We start from the raw sequence: 25322 nt of genomic DNA on the forward strand, positions 1-25322 counted from the left end.
AAAATATTGTTAATTGAAAAATATTTTACAGCTATTAAATAATACTCTAAAAAATCTATATGTACTTTATTATAATATTTCTGTGATTATATATATTTTTCAGACATATGTATTTTATAATTAAAGCAAGAAATAAATTATTATTTATTATAACAATAATACTTAGTTATTTTCGCAAAATACTTACGTTGATTCAGTTACATATTATTTTAATTGTATTTTATGGAACATTTTACAATAAAAAGCTAACATTCGGACTATTTTCGATTATACAAGTAAACTTTTATAAATCCAATTTATTATATCATATTAGCATTTATATTTATATTTCAGTAAATTAACATATGTATATACGAATATAAATTTAGTCTAATGTTTGTTACGTCCTGATCAGATTTCACATTTTTTTTCTTTTCGGATAAGCTAAAATACTGAACACTAGACCTAGTAAACGCGACACAGATCAAAATTCTAAAAAATTATCTTAATGTTGGCTTTCCTATGGGACTTTGCGAGTTCGACTTTTCTCGTGAAATCTCAAGTAAAAGATGGCAGGTGGCATCGATACTTTAAGCCATTTTGACCAACCAGCGCCCACTTGTCGCCGCCAAAGTCAAAAATTGAAATTTTATTTTGCTCTAGCTACCATATTTAACGATTTCAAATCGTAAACTAAGAGATAAGCTGTTACTTGCAGACAGTTAGCTTGCACTCATGGATTCTGACAAAGAAGAATCCCTTCAAATAGATAAAATGTGCTGAAAATAGTCGGAGTTGAGAGCGCCAAGAAGATATGAAATTTGACGCTACGCACGTTCAGTAGATCTGGGAAACCGAAATGCATTAGCTATACTCCACGGGTCTTCAGGGCACGCGACCGTCATAAAATGCATAAAGTATTAGATCTGTGACCTAAAACGCTATCAACCTATACTCCACTGAATTTCAACCTTCCAATCAGATAGTCTAGAATTAGGTCAACCGCTTCTTTGGATTATCCATCGGTCTATCTTAGATCTCCAAGAAATCATGTCCATCAAAATTTTAAAACACTGAGAGCTAATTAACTCCAACCAAATTATGTAATTCTGAAACTTACTCCCCACTCTGTATGGACCCAAAGCGATGCTATTTCTTATTCGTTAGGGCCCTTTATAGCATCTCTATTATAAATAACATCATAATCTAATCTTTAATCTTATTTACTAAAAGTGATGCCGTCCTCCTCCGCATTAAAATTTATTTGTAAAACTAATTCCTATTTGACCCCCGCCACAAAATTCTAGAATTTTCTTGATAGATCTACCTCCAAAAGGAGGTATAAAAACCCGTGTCCGAAGCGATTCCGTCGTCAAAAAAGTTCGTTTTTTGTCATAAAGTCATTGTCGCCAAAAAGTCGTTGAAAAGATCGTGAAAAATCGTTGTGGCCCGTGAAAGATTTTAAGGATTCTTGAAAGTAAATTTTTTATTTAGTCGCGAACGGTTTCTTCTGTCCAATCGGTACTTAATCGCGAACAAATATTTTTTTTGCTGCGTCATTTTCAGTGTCGCTGCGAGTTCCGCGATGTTCAGTCGGGATCCTCCTAAGAGCAACCACTTACACGGGCCCACCTCTTACATTATTTCAACTTTCCTGCTAACAAATAAGTCAGTTTATTCCTTATACTTCCCTCTTTCTTCTCGCTCGTTTACTTTTTTTCTTCCTCTCCCTCTGCAAAATTCTAAATTTTATCTTACTTCCTGAAAAATGACACACAACACTACTGCAGTACTAGTTTAATTATCTTTTATATTATTATAAACGCATTGTAACAAGACAAGTTTCTTTAATTATATGTAAACTTCACACTACTAATGATATTAGTAAATCTATTGGATTCAACTTATTTATTTCCTTTTATTTTACTTCTAAAACCTTCTTTCATTCCTCTCCCCTTCATTCATTCCTCTCCCCTCTTAGATTTTACACAAATATTCTGTCCTTGGTAAAAGGAATTTAATTCCTTGACCTAAAAAGGAACCTGCAAACGGTTGACCTGACGACGAAGATCGAATACGACTCTCCCGGTCGCTGACCCGTCGCTCATTCTAACAAACTGTTCGACTCGAACAATCATGCCTGTTTATCCCAGGGAGAAATACATGTTAAAGAAACGTCTAATAGACATCTAATAAAGATACTGATCGCCGAGTATAAAATCTTTCTATCAGGACGTAACATGATTTTGATATAACATAATTCCAAATATTTTATTTTCAAAAGTTTTTTGAATATGAAAATATATTTTATGTTTTATAAATATATTGTGTTTAAATTTATATCTACTTTTATATTGTTCACAGACAACATTATACAATACAGTACAAAATCACTGTAATGTCATTAATAAACAAAAATAATAAAACATAAATTACCATTCTATCGAATTTTATAGAACACATAAGAACATATTGCAAAATACATTTACACATGCTTTTAAAATATTCTTGCAGTTGATGATTATTTTGTAACAATATTATTGAACACTGATGAACATCCTTTCGACTTTTCTCCAGAAAGTACCTTGGGTTATAAAAATTGGAAGGACTACAAAAAAATAGTAAATTAGAAACTAAAATCGTGCTAGAATAATAATTGGCAAGAAATATGTTGCAATTACAAAAGAAAGTATAAAAAGGAAATATACTTATATACAGAAAATCTTATTCGCCATAGGATAAATAGCATACTTATCGTAAGTAAAATTGCAGAGAAGTTGCCAAAAGAAATAGCGTGAAAATAGAAGATAGAATCTAGCGAAATTTTTATTCTCTCTACACTTATGTAAGATATATTATTAAACTTAAGGGGATTCCGAAGTCGTCTGTTTTACCGATTAGATGTCAATTTTTTAAAAAGTATGGCTTTTTTTATTGCTTCTATAAAATCACAAATCCTTTTGTATGATTAAAGTACATAGTATGTATTATATGATAAAATGCTAATAGAATGGTGGATTGTTGATTTAAAACCACAAAAAGAAAAAAATTTCCAATCCTTAGTAGACTCATTTTTTTATGTGTAGTAAATCGAATGCATGGGCGGGGGAGGGGCTCCGCCCGTCTAATTTTAGTTGAGGTCCAAGTTGAGGTTGAAAATGTTAATAATCATAATCAGAGGCGATGTAACCGCAACTGACAATTTGTAATAAATATCGTCAAAGGCGATCTAACGTTAGTTGATTTATTTTTAATAAATAATACCAGAGCGACGCAATGGGCTGGCAATTTTTAAGAAGTATATATTTCTTTTTATTAGTAATCCACTACACATTTGGTTTGTTTATGTTTTACCGGATAATTTGTAAAGTTTGTACTTTTTTCCTTGTGATTGAAATTCTATGGCTGTATAATGTACATACGAGATAAAATAGGCTTATACCAGTTGTCTAATAAATATAAATATGATAAAATATTCTTTTTGAGAAAATACAATATATAGGGTAAAATAGCCTAATTTTAATCGATTTTTAATTTTTCTCTTGTACATAAAACATCGCAGAAAAGAAACAACTATAGGAATAAGACAAACGTTATATGTACTTTCGTGTCATGTATTCATCATGACCAAAAACATTTAATAAAAATAGGACTACCAAAAAAAACTAAACTATTCATAACTGTCTATTCTAGGCAACTAGTTTCGTAATTAAACTACAAGTTTCCTACATTGGACCGCTCCCAAAAATCAGTGAAATTAAATCTATAATCTAAGAAAATTTAAATCCAAATTTTGCGATATTACTTTCTGATAGATAAAAAAAAAACGTAGGATGTAAAAAATGTAAAACATTATCTCTATTGAAATCTTTTGCTTTTGCAAATGAGGTAGCTTTTGATTGCCGAACAGACAGTTGAGGATTTCTTCGCATAAATGCATAGAATGCATATTTTTTTCTTGTCAACTTTTTCTGTTTTTTAATGTGTAAGAACGTTTATATTTTTCGGCCAGATCAAATGCTACCTTTCGAACGTCTTTAATGTTCAACCAAAAAAAAAACACTTTCTATGATAATATGATCAGCTAGAATCTTCTCCATCTCTCGAGAGAATGTAGTTTGTTTTCCGAGAGCCTTCATAACATTCACATATCAGTTTTTCTTCACAGCATGTCTCCTTATTGTGGCTTTAAAAACTCTATAAAACTCTATAAAAACTCTATCCTACTACACTTATTAAAACCATAATTCTCATTTTTATACGCCGCAACGGCCATTTGTAATTCATTTTCAGTCTATTTTCCATACTGTCCTCTTTGCATCATTTTGGATGTAAAAGTTGAAAGAAAAAAGAATATTTTTAGTATGTTTTGAATTACTCGCAGTAATGAGAGGCCTTGTGTCCTACGATAAAGCGGTCCAATACAAGCAACTTGTGATGGTTCAAATTAAGCAACTTGATGGTTACATAGAAAAATATGTTTTTATCATTACATTTGTACTGTAATATATGTACAAACAAGTACATCACATTGTAGTCAAGACAATACACTTTACATTAGTAACGTTTAAAATTATAGTACTTATAGAATGCAGAAGAAAATAAATTTGAGATGTCAGAAAAAATAATGTTCACATTCATATCACATCACTACTTTCCGGAACTCAGCGAGACTGAGCGGAAAGGCTGCCTCGTCGTTCTAGCACTTTCCACTCTCACTCTTTAAGCCAGTATAGCCAATCATGACACTGCAAATATCTCTCCTTTTCAAAATATATGGCGGTCCATTCTAGGAGCCGGTCCAAATTGGACAACTCTCCCCTATATAATACTATACATCTAATTGGAGAAAAATGTCATATGCTTTCCCTATTTGTATTCTTATGTAATAAATACAAAATAAATAAATAAATAAATTATTACATACATACATATACACATATTTTGAATACATAGCTATCTTTATTTTGTATTTTATATGATGACTGAATAAGTATATATTATTTGATATATCTAATATGATATGATTATAAGAATGTATCGTATAAAATGCGACAAAATAAAGATAACTATACTAAATATATGTGTATATGTATATATTAATTAATCAATTCATTAATTAGTTTATTTTGTATTTATTACACAAAGATAAAAATAAGGAAAGCCTATGACATTTTTCTTCAGTTAAATATATAGTATTATATGTAATTTTCAAATATTTTATTTTGTCATATTTATTTGACACTTTATATGTGTATTTTGTTTCGTACGTTATATTGCAGCCTTGCAACGAAATTTCGATCGACGAAAGAAGTGCGGGCCGTTTGTTTACAAACCATCCGACACATATACATTGGCCACATGTCAGTGTAGTGAGTTACCTAACAAACAAATACGTTAACACGTACATTGCGCCGATAGTATCAATCTCATTTTTAGTTCCATCGAAATGATGGCGCTTTCGCGTTGGAGTTCGGCTGTGACTCCGGAATCCCCTTAAAATATAACATTATCATAGGATATAATATTAAACTTAAAATATAGAAATATCATAAAAATATCATGGAAATATCATAATATTAAACTTAAAATGCAGCAATAAATTTCATTATATGGAGGGAAAGATGTAAAAAAAGATGTAAAACTACTGAGTAGGGGACCAATGACCTTATCCTTGATGTATGTTATCAAGGTCATTATTCTAAATAATATAATAAAATAAATAAGTTTAATGAATAGAATATAATTCTCTAAATATATTTTACAATATATATTTAATAAAAGCGTTCTTAGCAGATTTATTTATTATCTTATTATTATGGGTTAAAAGTTTTTTGAGGTGGAATTGCAGGGGAGGAGCAAAGCCTCTCCCCCACTCACGCAATTAATTTACCATGTGTAAATAAATAAAATCTGCTAAGAGTACGTTCTATTAAATGTACACATAGTATCGAAAATTTATGTTTTATTCATTAAATTTATTTTGTTTTTAACTTTTTAATAAACAATGACCTCGACAGTTGAAACCTTTTTTTTACTTAGAACTATTCCTTCGACAACATACGTAAAAGTCAAGATCATTGGGGAGGAAGAGAGCTTTTCGGGTCAGATTTACCGTAAAAAGCGAATATGAGGAAATTAAGGTTACAAAAGAAAAATCTGAGTTACTAGATAAAAATTCTGTAATATGATGCGGTTAAATTTATTTAAGACAGTATTTATTATAAAGGAATAATACTCAATATTATTCAATGTAGTGATAGATTTATAAATAGAGATCAATAAATTGCGAAAATATGTCATAAAGCTATTAGCCATAAAATCAAATGTAATTCTTTATAAAATATGTAAATCATAAAATAGTTGATTAGTCTTGTTAAATTGACTATTAAAAATAAGAGTGCTAGAATAAATAGTTTGAAATATAAAAAAAGCGCTATAGAGAATTATATTTACAAAATTCTATAAAATATGCTATTGCATAGCATTCTTCAAGACTTGCGTAATTTACAAATGCAAAAGCAAATATATATATAAAAGTGATGAAAAAATCTTTGAAAATATTTTTTTACCTCACCTCGCAAACATTCGTCATATTTGACTGGTCCACTTGCTGAACAGAATTAAATTGTACAAGAACCAATTCATAAGTCACGATGGTTCCAGCAACCTGAATTATTATTGGTAATCAGATAATGTGTATGAAATATATCTTTCAATATAATTGCTTAAAATTAATCTGAACTATCCTAATATCACACATTATTTTATTTTTCTGCTAAATTAATTTTAACATCTTTATCTCGAACATTAGAAGAGAGAGAGAGAGCGTTTTAAAATTTTTTTTTCTTAAAGTAGAATATTTAATAGATTAATTTCTTAATAAGAAACAAAATTTATAAGATACATAAGAATAAATGTAATTTTGTACAAAAGAGTACGAATAATCACCATTTTTTTCGCTCAATAGATTTGCATTATCAAATAATTCCTTTAATTAAACTATGTTTAAGTTATTTGAATTATCATACTTACGGTTAATACGAGGCTCCTTGTCACAGAAAAGAATTTCATCCCCGTTAAACTTATATTATCCGTCGTTACTTGTGTCAATAATCTCGCCACCTGCGTAATATTATGCAAGTATATGTACAAGTGGAGAAAAACAATTGAGGAAATTAATTTTTAAATAGCATGTTACCATTTTTTTAATTAACCGACTTTAAATCACTATATGTTTCTTGATATAGAAGAAACTTTTCAATACAAAATTTTATATTTATTAATAATACTTAAAGATATACAGGGTCCTACCGTATCATCTATTAATGGTAGATTTCTGTGGTCATTTGGAGACGAGAATTGTAATACCAAAATGTCGAGGTTTTAATTGAAAATTATTTAAAATTGACCAAATAAATTGTCAAAAATTCACACGCTCAAAAACATCGCACATCAAAAGTGCTCTCAGATATTAATTTAATTATTGATATTGATATAATTTATGTACTATTATTTAAATAATTTTATAAATTTATTTTCTTTATACGCAGATAATAATTCCGACAAATATTGTGGTAGTAATATAATAGCTTAAAAATTTTTTGGAATATTGATATTAGAACACGATGCGTATCCTCTGTCAAAACTTTCACATGTCATGGACAAATTCAAGCACTTTTAATGTACAACATGCCTAAGCATGCAATTTGATTGGTTAACTTCAAACAGTTTCAATTGAAAAACTATTGTAGTTTTGATATCTTGTTGTAACAGTACGCGCTGTTACTAAGCGCCGATCGGATTCCGCATAAGCACTCCCCATCGTGGGCCGCATTCCGATCCCCCAACTCGGGGGTAGCACAATCGGTATAAAAGCCGATTCGCGGAGCAGACCAGCACCATTCCCTCGAGTACGATTCGGACAAGCCTCAGGGCGCACTCTGAAGCTCCAGTCGTACTCGCTTTCGTCCTGACAGTCGGAAAAGTAGCAGGGCGTTCTCTGCTCCGGCCGGGTGTTCCCGATAACCGACTTCCTATCACTTCCTGTTGGTTTAGTAGTGAGGCGTTCCTCACTCCGGTCGAGTGTTCCCGACAACCGACTTCCTGTATTCCGTCGATCTAGTAGCAGGGCGTTCTCTGCTCCGATCGGGTGTTCCTGGCGATCGACCCCCAGACTACCGTCGGTTCAGTAGTGAGGCGTTCCTCACTCCGGTCGGGTGTTACCGGCGATCGACTTCCAGATTTCCGTCGATTTAGTAGTGAGGCGTTCCTCACTCCGGTCGGGTGTTCCCGACATGATTCGACTCTCAGAATCCCCGTAAGAGAGACGATTCTCTCTCTCCGGACGCAGCGTACCGGCAACCGTCTACGACTCATCCAGCCCAGATACACGCGGTATCATTTATTTGATTTATATTTGTTCTGTACCGTATTAACCGACCGAATTAGATTAAATTAGATTTAATTAGATTTATATGTTTAATTCCGAAAAAGGCGCACTCCAACCGAACAGGTTTATTTATTTACGCGCTTCCGCTGGTTATAATTCATTTGTTCTCATTTACTTTTCGTTTACGACAACACCGTTGAGATATTGATAATAAAATACCTATGTACTCATACTGATTGCTATTTTTTTTAATAATTATATCATCTTTAAATATTTATTTAAATAAATTTATTTTACCTAATTTACATTTATTAATTTGGAGTCACCCAACCACCACCCGAACGAATCCTAATAAACCGTCGAGCTATTCTCCGCATCGTAAAAATCAGCTTCGTTACATTGTTATTAAGATTCTCGTCTCCAAATAATCTTACAATCAGAAATCTGTCATGAACAGGTGAGACAGTAGGTCTGGGACATCTTATACAGGGTGTCTCAGACCTACCGTCAAACCTCTTCAGGGTAGATTCCTGATGTCATTCTGAGCCAAAAATTCCTCTTGCAAAATGTCGAGGGTGTCCTAGTTTTTGAGTTATAACCGGTTACAGATCACCAATAAATGCGGTGAACTTTCGCGCGCTCAGGGACGTCACACATCGAAGAACCCCGCGCGCGTGTCTTGTATAACAATTTATTTAACGCGTTTCTCGTAATTATTCACTGTTCACTGTTCACTGTTCACTGTTGCACTTAGTCCTCCACAGAAAGGGTAGAGTCAGGAAATTTCGCCGGTCAGTTTACACGGTCACACACAGCGTATCTTGCTTTTAACACGCGACGCGTTTTCGCGCACGTGTGTAGCAAGGTTACCATCGCGTCACTTTTTGACACTTTTCACTTAACAAACTGATCACTGATGACTTACCGAATTGTACGAAATTACGATACGCGCGCGGAAGCCGTCAAGCACGACACAAGTGCAGAACTGTCAAGCACTAGCGTGAAGCGCAACGCGCTAGTGTGACAGAAAATCAATACGAGCGATACAAAGTATGTCTTATCGCGTCGATACGGAGCAATTGATACGGAGCAATCGATACAATGTTTCTTAATAATAAAAATTAAATAAAACAAAGTAAAACTTTTATTTTTATTAAAAAATTAAATTATTTTTCATTAATTTTGATTTATTTATTTCTATAAATTAGTAGATATTAATTAATTATTATTAATATTAATTATTTATTTTTAAAAAATTTACAATATTTATTTTACATTAATTATTATAAGTATTAGAACAGTATAACATGCATTAATATTTACAATTAATATTTACAATATTTATAATTAGTTTAATTTTTAATTAAAATGTCATAATATTTTGCTGCAGTGTACTCCATATTTCATAAACGTTTTATGACATTAGAGTGAAGTACGGCGCGAGTATGCGAATAAATGATGTACTAAATAACATTATTCTTTTTTTATTTAGTATATCATTTGTTCGCATTCCCACTTTTTAACGATAATGCAATAAAACGTTTGTAAAATATGGAGTACACTGCAGCAGAGTATTGTGATATTTTAATTATTTACGGAGAGTGTGGTCAGAACTGTCTCCTTACCGCGCGAGAATATAACGCTCGTTTTCCGGGGCGGAGACAAATCAATCCACATGTCATTTTGCGACTGTTGCATCGCGCGCGAGGAACGGGCCGTTTGATTCCTGATAGACATCTCAATGTCATTGCTGAACGTCGCACTCGTACGGTAAACAACGAAGAGAGGATCTTGAATACGGTGAACAATGCTCCAGAAATGAGCGTACGCGAGATTAGCCGCGAGCTCACGATCTCACGTAGCACTGTCCACCGCGTGCTACGTGATAACAGATTCCATGCGTATCATTTTACGCGAGTGCAACATTTGTTGCCAATGGATTTTGCTGCAAAACTTCGTTTTTGCACGTGGCTCTTAGACCAGGAGTATGATCGACCTGGTTTCGCGCGTGAAATCTTATTCACGGATGAATCGCATTTCACGCGCGATGGTGTATTCAATATGCGGAATACACATTTATGGGCGGACGAGAATTCAAGAGAGTACAGGATTCGAAGTTTTCAACATCGGTTCAGTATAAATCTGTGGGCTGGCGTGCTGAACAACGCAATTGTAAGTATATTCTCCTTGATCAAGCAAAGTTTCGAGAATTCATTTTTTTACCTTTTCAGATTGATCCGTTTGAATTGCCAGCGCGAATGACAGGTCAATCGTATACACAATTTTTGCGAAATAACTTGCCGGAACTATTAGAAAACGTGCCGCTGGATCAGCGAATACGCATGATGTTCCAGCAAGACGGAGCCCCGCCGCACACTTGTAGGATGGTGCGTCAAGTATTAAATGAAATTTTTGAAAACCGATGGATCGGACGCCTAGGTCCCGTGCAATGGCCAGCGAGATCACCAGACCTGACCCCATTAGATTTTTTTCTTTGGGGTACGGTGAAAAATTACGTTTACCGTGAACGCATCGACAATCGTGAAGAATTGAGCGACAAGATTGTTGAGGCGTTCGCAAAAATAACACCGGAAATGGTAAACAACGCACAACGCAGTCTGTTGCGATGGGCAAGGCTCTGCGTCGAATGCGATGGTGGCCAATTTGAACACCTCTTGTGAAATAGGTACGACAACAACAATGTTATTTTGTATGATAAACGGTATGCTTGCGATAAACATGCAACATACATATGAGTTACTTTATATTTTCAGATTTGTGCAGCAAAATCTGTTATTACGCAGTACACGGTGAACAGTGTTACGCGAGATTGCGACCTTACGACTCATCTCGCGTACGTTCATTTCTGGAGCATTGTTCACCGTATCTAGGATCCTCTCTTCGTTGTTTACCGTACGAACGCAACGTTCAGCAATGACATTGAGATGTCTATCAGGAATCAAACGGCCCGTTTCTTACGCGCAATACAGCAGTAATACTTATAATAATTAATGTAAAATAAATATTGTAAATTTTTTTAAAATAAATAATTAATATTAATAATAATTAATTAATATCTACTAATTTATAGAAATAAATAAATTAAAATTAATGAAAAATAATTTAATTTTTTAATAAAAATAAAAGTTTTACTTTGTTTTATTTAATTTTTATTATTAAGAAACATCGTATCGATTGCTCCGTATCGATTGCTCCGTATCGATTGCTCCGTATCGACGCGATAAGACATACTTTGTATCGCTCGTATTGATTTTCTGTCACACTAGCGCGTTGCGCTTCACGCTAGTGCTTGACAGTTCTGCACTTGTGTCGTGCTTGACGGCTTCCGCGTGCGTATCGTAATTTCGTACAATTCGGTAAGTCATCAGTGATCAGTTTGTTAAGTGAAAAGTGTCAAAAAGTGACGCGATGGTAACCTTGCTACACACGTGCGCGAAAACGCGTCGCGTGTTAAAAGCAAGATACGCTGTGTGTGACCGTGTGAACTGACCGGCGAAATTTCCTGACTCTACCCTTTCTGTGGAGGACTAAGTGCAACAGTGAACAGTGAACAGTGAACAGTGAATAATTACGAGAAACGCGTTAAATAAATTGTTATACAAGACACGCGCGCGGGGTTCTTCGATGTGTGACGTCTCTGAGCGCGCGAAAATTCACCGCATTTATTGGTGATCTGTAACCGGTTATAACTCAAAAACTAGGACACCTTCGACATTTTGCAAGAGGAACTTTCGGCTCAGAATCATATCAGGAATCTATCCTGAAGAGGTTTGACGGTAGGTCTGGGACACCCTGTATATTAAAACAGTTCAGGTTTTTGCTTAGCAACCTTTGACTAGACTGTATTAACCATGTATCAACTACAAGTTAACAATTCAAACTATGGTAATATTACATGACAAACTACAGTAACATTACATGACAAACTACAGTAATATTACATGACAAACCTCACTGCTGTAACTAGAACCAGAAACACTATACAAAACCGGTGCTGGCAAAAGAGATTCATCGTGAACAGAAGCTGCGTACAAGGATACCGCTGTTGTCCTTGCCAACAGGAAGCCGAAGGAGAAGCAAAAGTAGATCTTCCGTACAATACCGCGTATTGGACTGTTAAAAAAATATGTACATAATTTTACAAATTTTCTTACCGTAACTTTTTTCCTTTAAATTTAAAGCCATTTTACATTGAAACAAAATTCCTATTAGTACAAAAACAATACTAAGAAAACCTTTACTTAAAATATCTACATTTATAGAAATCATAGTTTCAGTTAACTGAGCAACTCAGTACTCGGAATTAATTGCACATTTCAAATAATTTTGTATGTCAACGTTTACTTTTTCTCCATAGCGCGCACGTTGCAGCAGCTAGGAAGCACCAGCCCTAGCTGTTGTAGCGCGCATAGTTAAAAAAGAAAATACATGTTGACAAAATCCGCTAGAAATATGCAATCAATTCCGAGCACTGGAGTGACCGAACAACATGAAAATTGTTTTTAGATAAACATGATGACAGTTATGTCACAGTATAATCAGTATGTTTACTTAACAGATTTCTATCTATATACCTAGATCGCTAGGTCTGAGAAATAAAAATAAGTGATTCAATGGAGAAGATAGCGGCCATTTTTAATGACTCAAAAATCGTATAACTAAACTATAAACTATAAAGCATTTTGCAGCAACATACTTTTATATACGAGGGTCGGTGCGAAAGTAATGCCTTCAATTTTTTTTTCAGAAAATTTAATTTTTATAACAATGGTTTTTACATGATGTAATCTTCAGTCATTAACAAACATTCAGTTATTTCTCCACAAAGTCACTATTACGAAAAGTGTTTGTGAAGCCCTCAAGAGTCGCAGTAAGGAATTTAATGGGTCTGAATATGGCATCTGATTTAAAAATGGCAAAAATGCATATAAAATGATGGTGACTTTGAGAAAATATAACTGAATGTTTGTTGATGACTGCAGATTATATCATGTAAAAATCATAGTTGTAGAAATTAAATTTTCTGAGAACAAAAATTGGAGGCATTACTTTCGTACCGATTTTCGTATATATTTGCATATATTTATATGTATACAGGGTTTGATAATGTTTGTGTAACGCTCGTGTACGGGTAGAGCGCGGTAAACTAAACAAAAAAATTTTTTATTGTGATGCAATTTTGCAATAATAACTGAAATATTAATTAAAAAGGATTGATGAATGATAGCGCGTTGCGCGCGGCTAAATCGTGAGCAGTACGATCTAGACGAAATCGTGCGAGAGAAGGAGTAACACGCGAGCAGCTAGCAAGATCCAACGCGCCGTTTCCGCCTGCTCGCTGCCCACCCTGTTATTTTTCGTTGCCGTGCGACACGCCGCTGACCCACCCAGATCATATAGTCCATGGTCTAGCCGCACGCAATGCGCTATCATTCGTCAATCCTTTTTAATTAATATTTCAATTATTATTGCAAAAATTGCATAATATCTTTTATAGTTCCCCATAAAAAAAAATCAAGCGGTGTTAGATCCGGAGAGCGTGCTGACCAGTTAATTCTTGAGTCCTTCTTAATATATTTGATAAATATTCACATAAGATCAATCTCTTCAAAAGTCAATGACCTTGACATATGTTGTCAAGGACATATTCCCGAGTAACAATAAAAAAATTTTAGCCGTCGCTCGTTTATTAAAAAGTTACTAACAAAAAATTTATTGAATACATCATCGTACACTTTTGAGGTAAAGCGAAATTGAATCAAAACCTATACTCTGTCCAGCGAGAGAATATACATCTTTCTGCACATAGGAAAAGCACAGCGGTCAAAGTGGGGAGAGCGTTGACATTGACGAGCTGCACGAGCAGTACAGTCATGTGAAGTGAAAGGGGAGGGGGGGTTTTAAGCATTCCGTGAGAGGAGACCTGCGCGAAACAGACGAATTTTTGTCCGACCCAGGTATATTCTCTCGCTGGACGAAGTATATATAAGTCGTCCGTTTCACGCAGGTCTCACGGGACGCTTAAAAAGCCCCTCCTCACTTAACATGATTGTACTGTTCGTGCAGTTTGTCAATGCTAACGCTCTCCCCACTTTGGCCGCTATGCTTCTCCTATGCGTAGAAAGAGGTATATTCTCTCGCAGGACAGAGTACAGTTTTTTATTGTTCGGCTCCCAAGAAAGGGGGGGGGGGACATCGCCTCCACGCATACACTTTCCACGCGAAGCGAGGTTCCACATAGGTTTGCAACTATTCACGAAAATACTGAATAATATTTATAATGTGTCATAATAATAACAAAAATTTGTAATATTGTATATTACAAATAATAAATAAGAAAAATGTTGATTTTTAACATTCGTTTGTGCGTACATATTTTTTAATAACTTTTTAACAAACAACGAGCGACGGATAAAACTTTTTAATTGTTACTCGGTGATGTGTCCTTGACAACATATGTCAAGGTCATTAACTTTGAAGGGATTGACATTATGTAAATATTTACATTTTTCTGAAAACATGTTGTTGAAGGTATCACGTATAATTGTGTACTACGATACGCCAACAGCGTAGAATATGAGAGAGCGCATTATTAATGCCTTCAGAAATATTACTCCACAAGTAATCGCAACAGCAAGGCACTTGTTTATCGAACGTTTCTAAAAATATATTATAAAATTACAGACTTAAAATCTACTTATATATTAACCATTTCAGTGGTAGACTTTTCGAGTAAGTCCCAGTTGCGCACAGAATAAATCGGACACAGCAAGTTGAATGAATCGGACACAGTGTCAATCGGACACAATAGAAAACGGACACAAGATGGTTGCAATTGGACACATAACACTCGGACACAATAGGAAACGGACACAGTAACAATTGGACACATTGAAAATCGGTCACAGTGCCAATCGGACCGCGTCTGTAGAAAAACAAGTAGCTAGCGTACCAAAACTATGAGGCATCTACATATGTAGTAAATTTCTGAAATACTGAAAAGGAGAAACAAAATAAATGAAAGAAATTAAGTCAGAACAATTCTTCAATAACTGGATTCTTTAAATTTCAAGTCAAGTAAATTTCAGTAATACGTACGTTAGCTACTTGTTTTTTTACGGACGCGTTCTTTATTTCAGCAAATAAATAATGGATTATTTTTCTTTAGAGGAGAAAGTTGAAATAATTTTAAAATAATTTTGAAAGTTGAAATAATTTTATGTTGCCTTAAAGAAAAAGTGTATACAGAAGTACCAAATACTCGAGAAAACATGGTGGAACGTATTAGATATGCTTGCGCACAAATAACGCCAGATACACTTTCTACATGTGTACAAGCATTCCAAGCTCGAGTTAATAAATGCATCGAAATGGAAGGTCATCATTTCGAGCATTTATTGTAATTGAATAGTGACAGGCGAGAGGACTCACCGAAATAAAGCACCTCGATGGTGAGAGAAAATGGCAAAAACTAATTTTCACTGATTACAGCGCCATCTATCACGATTCGAAAAAATGTCTCGGACAAAACTTACGTATTTTTTTCCAAGGAATCTGAATCTGCAATAAAAAATGGGGGTTCCCATTTGAAATTTCAAAGTTGCCACCCGCCCCACCCCCAAGGGGCGGTGGGGGCGGGTTAATTTTTACACAGGCAGACGTCCCCCTTGATAATATTAAAAGTTTATTTAGGACATTTTTTCGTACAATGCTTATTTTTCGAAATATTTAGTTGTCTCAAGTTAAATGGGACACCCTGTATGATACATTACCACTCAACTGGTTAATTAGCTTTGTATATGTTTTATATATTGTATATGTTTAGCTCTTTATATGTTTTTTGTCTTGCTGATTTGGCAAACCAATTATAAGTTTTTTTGAAATATAATAATTATTATTAAAGAGTAGTTAATCGATCACCTTTATAGGATATAATTCATTGAGAGTTGATTAATAATACCAAATTTTTAGGGTAATCATTCATTAGTAGATAAAAAATTTACTTAATTAGAAAATCTAAATTTCTTGGTAAAGCATCATCTTAAGCAGCACTAACAGCTAGTTGTATTGAATGGCAAATACACCTAATAAGCACTAAATTGGGAACCTCTTCTTTTAATCGTTTATATACTGTTGGAGGTTATTATTAAATAAACTACAAGGTGTGACTTGAACAGAAAATTATATTTGTTAAAACACTCACGAGCGCGCATAAAAGTCGGCAAGAAGGATAAAATCACAATAATAGAAAAGCAAAGAAAGTGACGAGCGCGCGCATGCGTTAGTGCGTAGTTAGGGCGCGTTGATTCAAAAATGGTATACCAACACCCCCGCTTAATGCGAACTATGTTAAAGTTATATGTTTTACATTAATTTCTTTTAAGCATCTATAGTGACTAGGTTTGAAAAGCGCTTTAGTTAGAATATCCGCGGGCATTTCATTGGATGGCAGGTATTCTACGTCGATTTTTCCTTTTTCGTAGATTTCGCGGATATAGTGGAAATGAACGTTTATGTGTTTCGTCCGAGAGTGATGCACCGAGTTCTTCATCAACTGTTGAATTCCCCGATTATCGCAGTAAACCATAGTTGGTTGAATCCGATTCATGAATCCGCTTTCTTCCAGGAATCGTCGTAGGTATACTGCTTCCTTAGCTGCTTCAATCAAGGACATACATTCTACCTCGGTGCTAGATAAAGCAGTGGTTTTTTGTTTCTTAGCTTTCCAGGTGACCGGACCTCCTGCGAGCTGAAAAATGTAACCAGTATATGATTTTCTTTCATCGACGTTGGATGCCCAATCGGCATCAGCGTAACCGATTAGCTCCTTTTTAGTCTTTTGGAAATGTAATCCGTATGTGCTTGTCTGTCGAAGGTATCGAAGTATCCGTTTAACAGCGTTCCAGTGCGGTTTGCCGGGATTTTGATTGAATTAAGATAGAGTATTCACTAAGAACATTATGTCAGGGCGTGTGCATACAGCTAAATATGTAGCGTTCCTATCAGCTTCTGGTACGGTATGTTACTCATCTCGATGGCTTCCTCTTCGGTTGTAGGGCACATTTTTTTCGAGAGCTTGCGCTTTCCATTCATTGGTGTGTTTATAGGTTTAGAATTTTCCATGTTGTATTTTTTTAAAATATCCTGAATGAATATATGTTGGGACATGCTGACTTCGTAAGTTGTTGAGTGTTGAGTGAATGTGATCCCCAAACAACGATGCAATCGACCCAGATCTTTGATGTTGAATGCCAAACCGAGTTCTTGCGTTAATTTGATGTAATTATTATGATGGTTTGTGGCAATGATAAGATCGTCGACGTATAGTACAATGATGGAAAATACTCTCGCAGCTTTGTTCACGTACAGGGTGTTGCATATACATATTGGGCAGTACGACGGGTTGCGCGGCATACTTTGCAGGGTTAGGCGCAGTTCAATGGGTAATGACAGCATATATACGTAGCATCATAACTTATTGATCGAATTGATTGCGCGCATTTTTACTAATTTTGAGTTTACAGCGTTTCAATTATGATGGACTTGAATAATCGTTGCGATTATTACTTGAGAAGCTAAAACACATTAAAGATAAAAAATTAAATTTTAGAAATTTAACACGTTAAAAAAAACAAATATGATACAACAAAATTTCTTTCTTTACCGCTCTATCAAAATTTACAACGCTAACAGTAAAGAAAAGTAAAGCGGTAAAGAAAGAAATTTTGTTGTATCATATTTGTTTCTTTTAACGTGTTAACTTTCTAAAATTCAATTTTTTATCTTTAATGTGTTTTAGCTTCTCTAGTAATAATCGCAACGATTATTCAAATCCGTTATAATTGAAACGCTGTAAACTCAAAATTAGTAAAAATGCGCGCAATCAATTCGATCAATAAGTTATGATGCTACGTATATATGCTGTCATTACCCACTGAACCGCGCCTATCCCTGCAAAGTATGCCGCGCAACCCGTCGTACTGCCCAATATGTATACGCAACACCCTGTACACGCATTTATCAACCGTCGTTGAGTTGAAGCCACACTCGTTCATTTTTTTGTCCAGCTTCTGATACCATTGCCTACCAGCCTGTTTTAGCCCGTATAATGATTTCTTTAATCTGCAAACAAGACCTTCTTTTCCAGGCTTAATAAATCCGGGCGGCTGTTCCATAAAGATTTGCTCGTGGAGATCGCCGTTGATGTATGTCATTACTACGTCGAGTTGGTAGAGAGTTAACTGTTTTTCCACTGCGATAGCAATTACTGTACGCACGGAGCTCATTCGAGCAGCATACGCGAATGTCTCTTTAAAGTCTATTCCTTGACGTTGTGCGCAGCCCTTTGCTACCAAGCGCGCTTTTAACCGACTGACCGTCTCATCTGGGTTATATTTCGTTTTTAGTACTTATTTACATCCGATAACTTTCTGGTTCGTAGTGCGTGGCACTAGATCCCACGTTTCGTTTTTTACCAGTGCGTTGTATTCTGTTTCCATGGCTAGTTTCCACTCGCTTCCGAGCATTCCCATAGCTACTTCCTCTGTGGGGTACGCAAAATCAAGCAAAGAAAGTTGCGTTTTATCTCGTTTTATTCCGAGGATCTTGATTTGTTTGATATTGCTTTCTTGGCCGTCTAGGTTTTCCCGTTTGTATGATTCTAGGTCGTCCTCTGGCTCTTGACACAGTCTCATGTACTATTACTGGATCATGCCTATCTTCAGAGTTCCCGTCGTTTCCAATGTTGTTATCTTCCACGTCAGTGTCGTGTTCAATATCGTTGTCGTCCTCAATGTTGGTGTCATCTTCAATAATGGTGCTTTCTTTCATGTTTTCGTCGACGCAAGTGCGAAATTCTTCAAATATTTTAACATCTCTTCGTATTACTTTTTTAGCCTTGATGTTTCATAAGCGATAAGTTTTCGAATCATCTGGATAACCAAAAAAAAATGCACTCTCTGCTTGCAGCTTCAAATTTTATTTTTTCGGTCGACTTATCGAAAGCAAAGCTTTTAGAGCCAAAAACTTTTAAATTTGATACATCTGGTTTATTTTCATGTTTAACTTCAAATGGAATTACGTTCGGTAGGGCTTTGATTGGATAACGATTCCATAAGTAGGCCGCAGTAGAAACCGCTTTCGCCCAAAAATGCTGAGGTAATTTCGCTTGGATAAGCATGCATCGCGCCATTTCAACCAAAGTACGGTTTATCCTTTCCGCGACTCCATTTTGTTGCGGTGTGTATTCCACGGTGCGTTGTCTCTTGATGCCTGCTTGTTCTAAAAATTGTGTAAAATTTGCCCCGCAATATTCGAGACCGTTGTCCGTACGAAGTAATTTTATCTTGCGATCCGCCTGTTTTTCCATGAACGCGTTGAACTTTACGAATTCGTCTTTTACTTCATTCTTTGACTTTAAGAAACGTACCTCGACCCATTTGGACGCGTTGTCGATGAATGTCGCGAAATATTTCGCTCCTCTGATAGATGAAGTACACATGGGTCCTGCTACGTCCGAATGTATTATCTCAAGTAGTTCCTTGCTAGTAGCTGAACCTTTTGGAAAGGGTGTAGCAGCTTGCTTGTCTAAGAGACAAGTGTCACAGGTTAGGTTTTCTTTTTCAAATTTTGAAGAAATTTCTTTAACCATTTTCTTGCTCTGCAATTTTCTTAGGTCTTGTTCGTTGAGATGACCATAAGCCTTATGCCAGCGTGTCAGATTGCATAGGGCTGCAAATGCCGCCATGGCATTTGTGCTGCGAGCTGTGTTAAGGAAGTATAATTCACCTGACTTATAAGCAGTCGCAATTACCTTGTTTTGCAGGTTTATTATCAAGGCTTTTCTATGGTTGAAGACTACGCATTTTTGTTTTTCAGTGCATTTTGATATGAACAGGAGATTGGCTTTCAGCTCCGGAACGTACAGTACGTCGTCCAATCGTACCTTTTTTAGATTGGTCCCGTTGAATATTGTGAGGCTTATAGTTCTCTTGCCTTCGACTGCTGTTGTTTCGTCTGATGCAAGTCGTACGCGTTGATGCTCGACAAATCTGTAACTCTAAAAATCATTTCTGTTATTGCACATGTGAATTGTCGCTCCACTGTCTAGACACCAGTCTGTCTTTGATACTGTTTCGACATTCATTGCGACGGTTATCAATGCCTCATCGTCTTCATCGCTGCAATCTGTATAACTATCCTTGCTGGCCTTCCCTTGTTTATTCTTCGCTTCACGTTGCACCGTCTTGTTTGACAAATCCGCAGATTCGTCTTCTGCTTTCGACGCTCTGTGTGGTGCGTTTGTTGCTCTTCGTTTGCATTCCAATTCCTTGTGTCTGGATTCGTTGCAAAAGTGGCATTTGTAAGATTTCTTTTTATTATAATATATGCGCCGTTGCGATTTATTCCGATATCCTACCCTTGCCTGAAATGCTTCTTGTGTTTGTTGCCTTCCTCCTTTTTTTTCCGCACGTCGTTTTCTTCCAATAGTTTTATTTTTAAAGTTTCATAATCGGGTAGAACGTCTCGTGACTCAATGGCGCACCTGAAATTTTCATACGTGTCAGGTATGCTATATAATAACAGTATAGTTAGTAAGTCATTTTGTATTTCGATGTCTATTTCTCTTAGCTTGTCCACGATATTGGAAAATATATTAATATGTTCTATCATGTCGTCATCTTGTTCCATTTTCGAAAAAAGGAGTTGTTTTAGTAGCGTGGCGAGCCTTACAAGCGGAACTCTTAGAAGCGTAAACATTATTTAACTTAATCCATAACTCTCTGGACGTGTTACAATTCTTAACGTGGCACAGTTCCGAAGGTGATATGGCAAGAATGATATCAGCTTGTGCTTTTGCATCTGCTTTGATTCATGCGGTGACGTCCGCACCAGGCTCTTCCAGTTTTACAATTGTTCTGTTCACATGTCCCCAGTGGTCTGTCTTTATTAGCACGGCTTTTATTTATAAGCGCCACGTATCGTAATTGTCTTTTGTCAGCTTGTCTATCATTATAGAGTTCGACATTGCGCTATTTGAGTTATGCAAATTATACAATGAAGATGTGGCAGTTTCGATTTTTAGATTAAGCTGAGCACACCTCGATTTTCTGTCGGTCTCGTATTATAATTTGAAGGCACTTTTTGGTGCGACAAAGGCCTGGGCCCATAACCTGTTGGAGGTTATTGTTAAATAAACTACAAGGTGTGACTTGAACAGAAAATCATATTTGTTGAGACACTCACGAGCGCGCATAAAAGTTGGCAAGAAGGATAATAATCATAATAATAGAAAAGCAAAGAAAGTGACGAGCGCGCGCAAGTGTATAGTTAGGGCGCGTTGATTCAAAAATGGTATACCAACATATACTCCGTTTGGAAAGATTTACCAAATGATCACAACTCATTATTAAACAATGTTGCGCAATAAATAAAGCATTTTACTTCAGCTAGCTTTACGCAATTATTCATGGTCATCTTTGGAAACTCTATTTTCTTTTGGCTAGATGCAGCATTAGAAACTACTTGCTTATACTGTCGTGTTTCAATAAGACTTTTTAAATCGCTTAAACGACAAGAAGTAAATATGCAATTGCAATATTTACATTTAGCATGATCATCTTCATCCATTACCCAATAAACATTAGGACATTCTATGTACGTCTTATGTATATACATATATGTGGGGCATTCTTTCTCAACTTTACACCCATGCTGCCCATTTTCTATTTAATCTAAAAATTTTTGAAAAAATCTTAAAATTTACAGAAAAATGTAAGCTTTCCAATGGCGCGTGGCAAAATTATCAAATTCAATTAGATCATACTTAAAATTTCAGAAAACCAAAAAAAAATAATAAAAACGGTAATTATTCAAGTATAGCGATTATTCATTCGACGTTTTTCTCTTCCAATTAACACTTTCGAGTACTCTGTTTATCTGTGCACTGTCACATGAGTCTAAACTAAAATGGCGGATCCAATATGGCCGCTAAAAATTTAAAAAATTTAAGAAATTAACTGATTTTTATAAAATTTGGTATCAAGGGGTTTTTCGGGTTACTGTATACGAGTCTAAAGTTATCTTTCGAAAATACAAAATGGCGGATCTAATATGGCCACCAAAACATTTTGAAAATTTTTAGAAATTAACGAATTTTTATAATACTTGGTATCAGGGACTTTTTCGGATTGCTAATAACGAATCTGAAGTCGCATTTCGAAAATTCAAAATGGTGGATCTAATATGGCAACTAAGAATTTGAAAAATTTTTAAAAGTAAGGGAGTTTTATAAAATTTGAACAGAGAGTTTTACGGCCAGCTAAATACAAATCTTAAGTCGGATTTCGAAAACTGAAAATGTCAGATCTAATATGAAGACTAAAAATATTTAAAATTTAGGAAATTGACAGATTTTTATAAAACTTGATACTAGAGATACCTCTGATTCTGATGTCGCCTGAGCTCTTACCCCCTACTTTTTGAAATCTTGATATGAAAAAGTCGAACTATTACTAGCATTGGAATATCTCTTAATCACCATTTCTTTGTTGATTGGGACGAAACAGCATGGGTGTAAAATTGAGAAAGAATGCTCCATTAGTATACTGTCATATAATGCGCGCGCGCGTGTTTGTGTGTGTGTGTACTACTTCATTGGCGACCAATATTAAAAATTGTTTACGATATTAGAAATAGTTAATTTGCAAAACTCTGCACAAAAATGACTTTCAGAATGAAGCGCTCACGTAGAACAATCGGGACGTATTGCAAAAAGTCGTAATTTTCAGCTAATTAATGTAGTTTAGAATGAAAAAGGTCATGATATATTCGCGAAATTAGCACGCCAGTTGATATATCTGAACAATTGATGTATCTGAAAAATATTATCACCAACGTATTCTATTCATTATACTACGTATAAAAGCATAAGAATAAAATCATCGAGAAATGACTACCAGATATTTCGTATTTAAGGCTAAAAATATTAGGGTAAGATGCAAAATACCTCGTAAAGAATTCACTTCTAACTTAATTATTTTTCTACGCAGAATGATGAAAGGAATTAACTTTAAAAAAGCCATGGTTTGACTTTCAAAAAGTAGAAGTGATCATATCTCGGAAAGAGACCTCCACTTGAAACAAACTGTGCTGACTGGATGTCTAAAATATCTCCCGCGCAACCAAGCAATTTTTCTATGATATATATATTTTCGAATAAATCTTATATTTGAACATTTATTGGAGATAGTATGTTCTAGCGACTTATCCTGTTCTATTATTACTAATTTTGCTTATAATAAAGAAGTTATTAATTACGCAATCATAAATGAACCAATAATTAATCAGGACGAGCGTGTATTTTTGTTATGGAAGCAAACAATTCTTATATTTGTATAATTAAACATTTCAATACAAATTTCTATTCTTCATTAAATTAAGCCTCTTTATATGATATAATAATTAATAGAATGAATGCCGGCGGTCGGTGCACGCGGCTCAGCTACGTTTCTTAAAGGAAAGAAAGAAAAGCACGACACATAAGTGTTAAAGCGAACGAGACATCGATAAGGACACCGAGCTGCTCTAACTGTCTCGCTCGCACTTCCTTCATTAGACGGTCGCATGAGGAAGACAGCTATAGGGACACCACTAACTTGACATCACGTCTTGTAATGCTTTCTCTCTCGATCGTCCGATTTGCGCTAAGGATGCAAGATGAAAATATCCCCCACTACTTTTCCCCTTGCTGCTCGCTATGCTCCTCGCTTCAAGCGACACGTCAAATACGCGTTTGTGTGAATGCGTGTGACGCCTTCGGTTGTTTCACACACGTATATCGTTGCCGGCGAGGGACACCATACGTGTCGGTACGTGTACGTTACATGTATATACTGTGACGTGACGCTTTTCGAGCGCCGTCACAAAGGCGATAGCCCGACCGAGGGAGCAAAGGGTCCTGGTGTTGCTCCTCGCGTGGAGAGAGCAACCCGCGAGACTCCACAATCAATACGCGTTGTTTGTATTGTCATTCCCGTTTTATGTCGTTAATATCGTTTAAGTTGTAAGGCGAGACCCCGTGCGGGCGGCGTTGCGTGTTTTGTGCCTCAGGGCGAAGATGCAGCATCGCCAGGGAGACCGGACGCCGGGGGATCACCGACGGGTGTCACGCGTTAGTGACCCCACAGCAAAAGGTCAGGTACCGCGATTCCATCGCCTCCGCCATCCAAGCCCTATCTAACCCCGCTTTGGTTTTAGCCACAAAATTAAAGAAGCGCAGAGACACGCAGCAGCGGACCTCGCCCGGCTGCAGACGGCTTCGAGGACCCTGAAGATGCTGCACCCGGAAGGACCGGAGTATGGCCCGGCCAGCCTAACCAGTCTCTTCCGGGAACATCGACTCATCAATACATTATCGGCCGAAGGATTTGAGGAAACCACAGAGAGCGGGGGGGGGGGGGGGGGGGCGCCCTGGATGAACTGTGGGCGGTTCTCAGGGGCCCCCCTTTTTGGAAAATCGGCAGGATGCGCAGGAAGGCGACGCGGATTTGGAAGGACCTACATGCAGAGCTGAGAAGAGCCACTGTTCGGTGTGCCGCAAGTGCGCGAGGACGATACCGAGGACTCAGCCCGACGACGCCGAAGACGCCGAAGACGTCCACTCGATGTAAGCCGCCTCTCGGGTAGCCATAGAGTTCCGTCCGGTTATGGCTGGTAGCGTGAGTCTGTTTTATATGTAGTGTCTCTCACACCACTAACCTAAGTTTTGATACCGTGAGCGCTCAATTACGCTCAATTACCGCATATCCAGCCGGCTCCGGATATCGCGTAAAAGTCTCTCCGTCTTGCGAGAATTAAGCGCCGACAGTCTCTTCTCGTTGCCGTTTCGTTTGCCGTTCGTTTTGTTACCGTACCGTCCTACCGTTACCGT

At 36.1% G+C, this 25322-nt stretch overlaps 1 protein-coding gene across 2 annotated transcripts in view; it reads right to left on the minus strand.

Annotated features, from left to right (window-relative positions):
• The window catches only part of LOC105669370 (gustatory receptor for sugar taste 64f-like), a 46261-nt gene that overhangs the window by 2877 nt on the left and 18062 nt on the right, over nucleotides 1-25322 (minus strand). For both annotated transcript variants that reach the window (XM_067350232.1, XM_067350233.1), the window contains exons 9-11: nucleotides 12343-12505; nucleotides 7015-7104; nucleotides 6557-6649 (exon numbers count right to left, since the gene is read on the minus strand). In XM_067350232.1, coding sequence (XP_067206333.1) covers nucleotides 6557-6649; nucleotides 7015-7104; nucleotides 12343-12505 — 346 coding nt within the window. The remainder of the gene's footprint in view (nucleotides 1-6556; nucleotides 6650-7014; nucleotides 7105-12342; nucleotides 12506-25322) is intronic.

This window comes from Linepithema humile, chromosome 2 (genome assembly GCF_040581485.1).
Source record: "Linepithema humile isolate Giens D197 chromosome 2, Lhum_UNIL_v1.0, whole genome shotgun sequence".
In the NCBI taxonomy this organism is placed as follows: Eukaryota; Metazoa; Arthropoda; class Insecta; order Hymenoptera; family Formicidae; genus Linepithema; species Linepithema humile.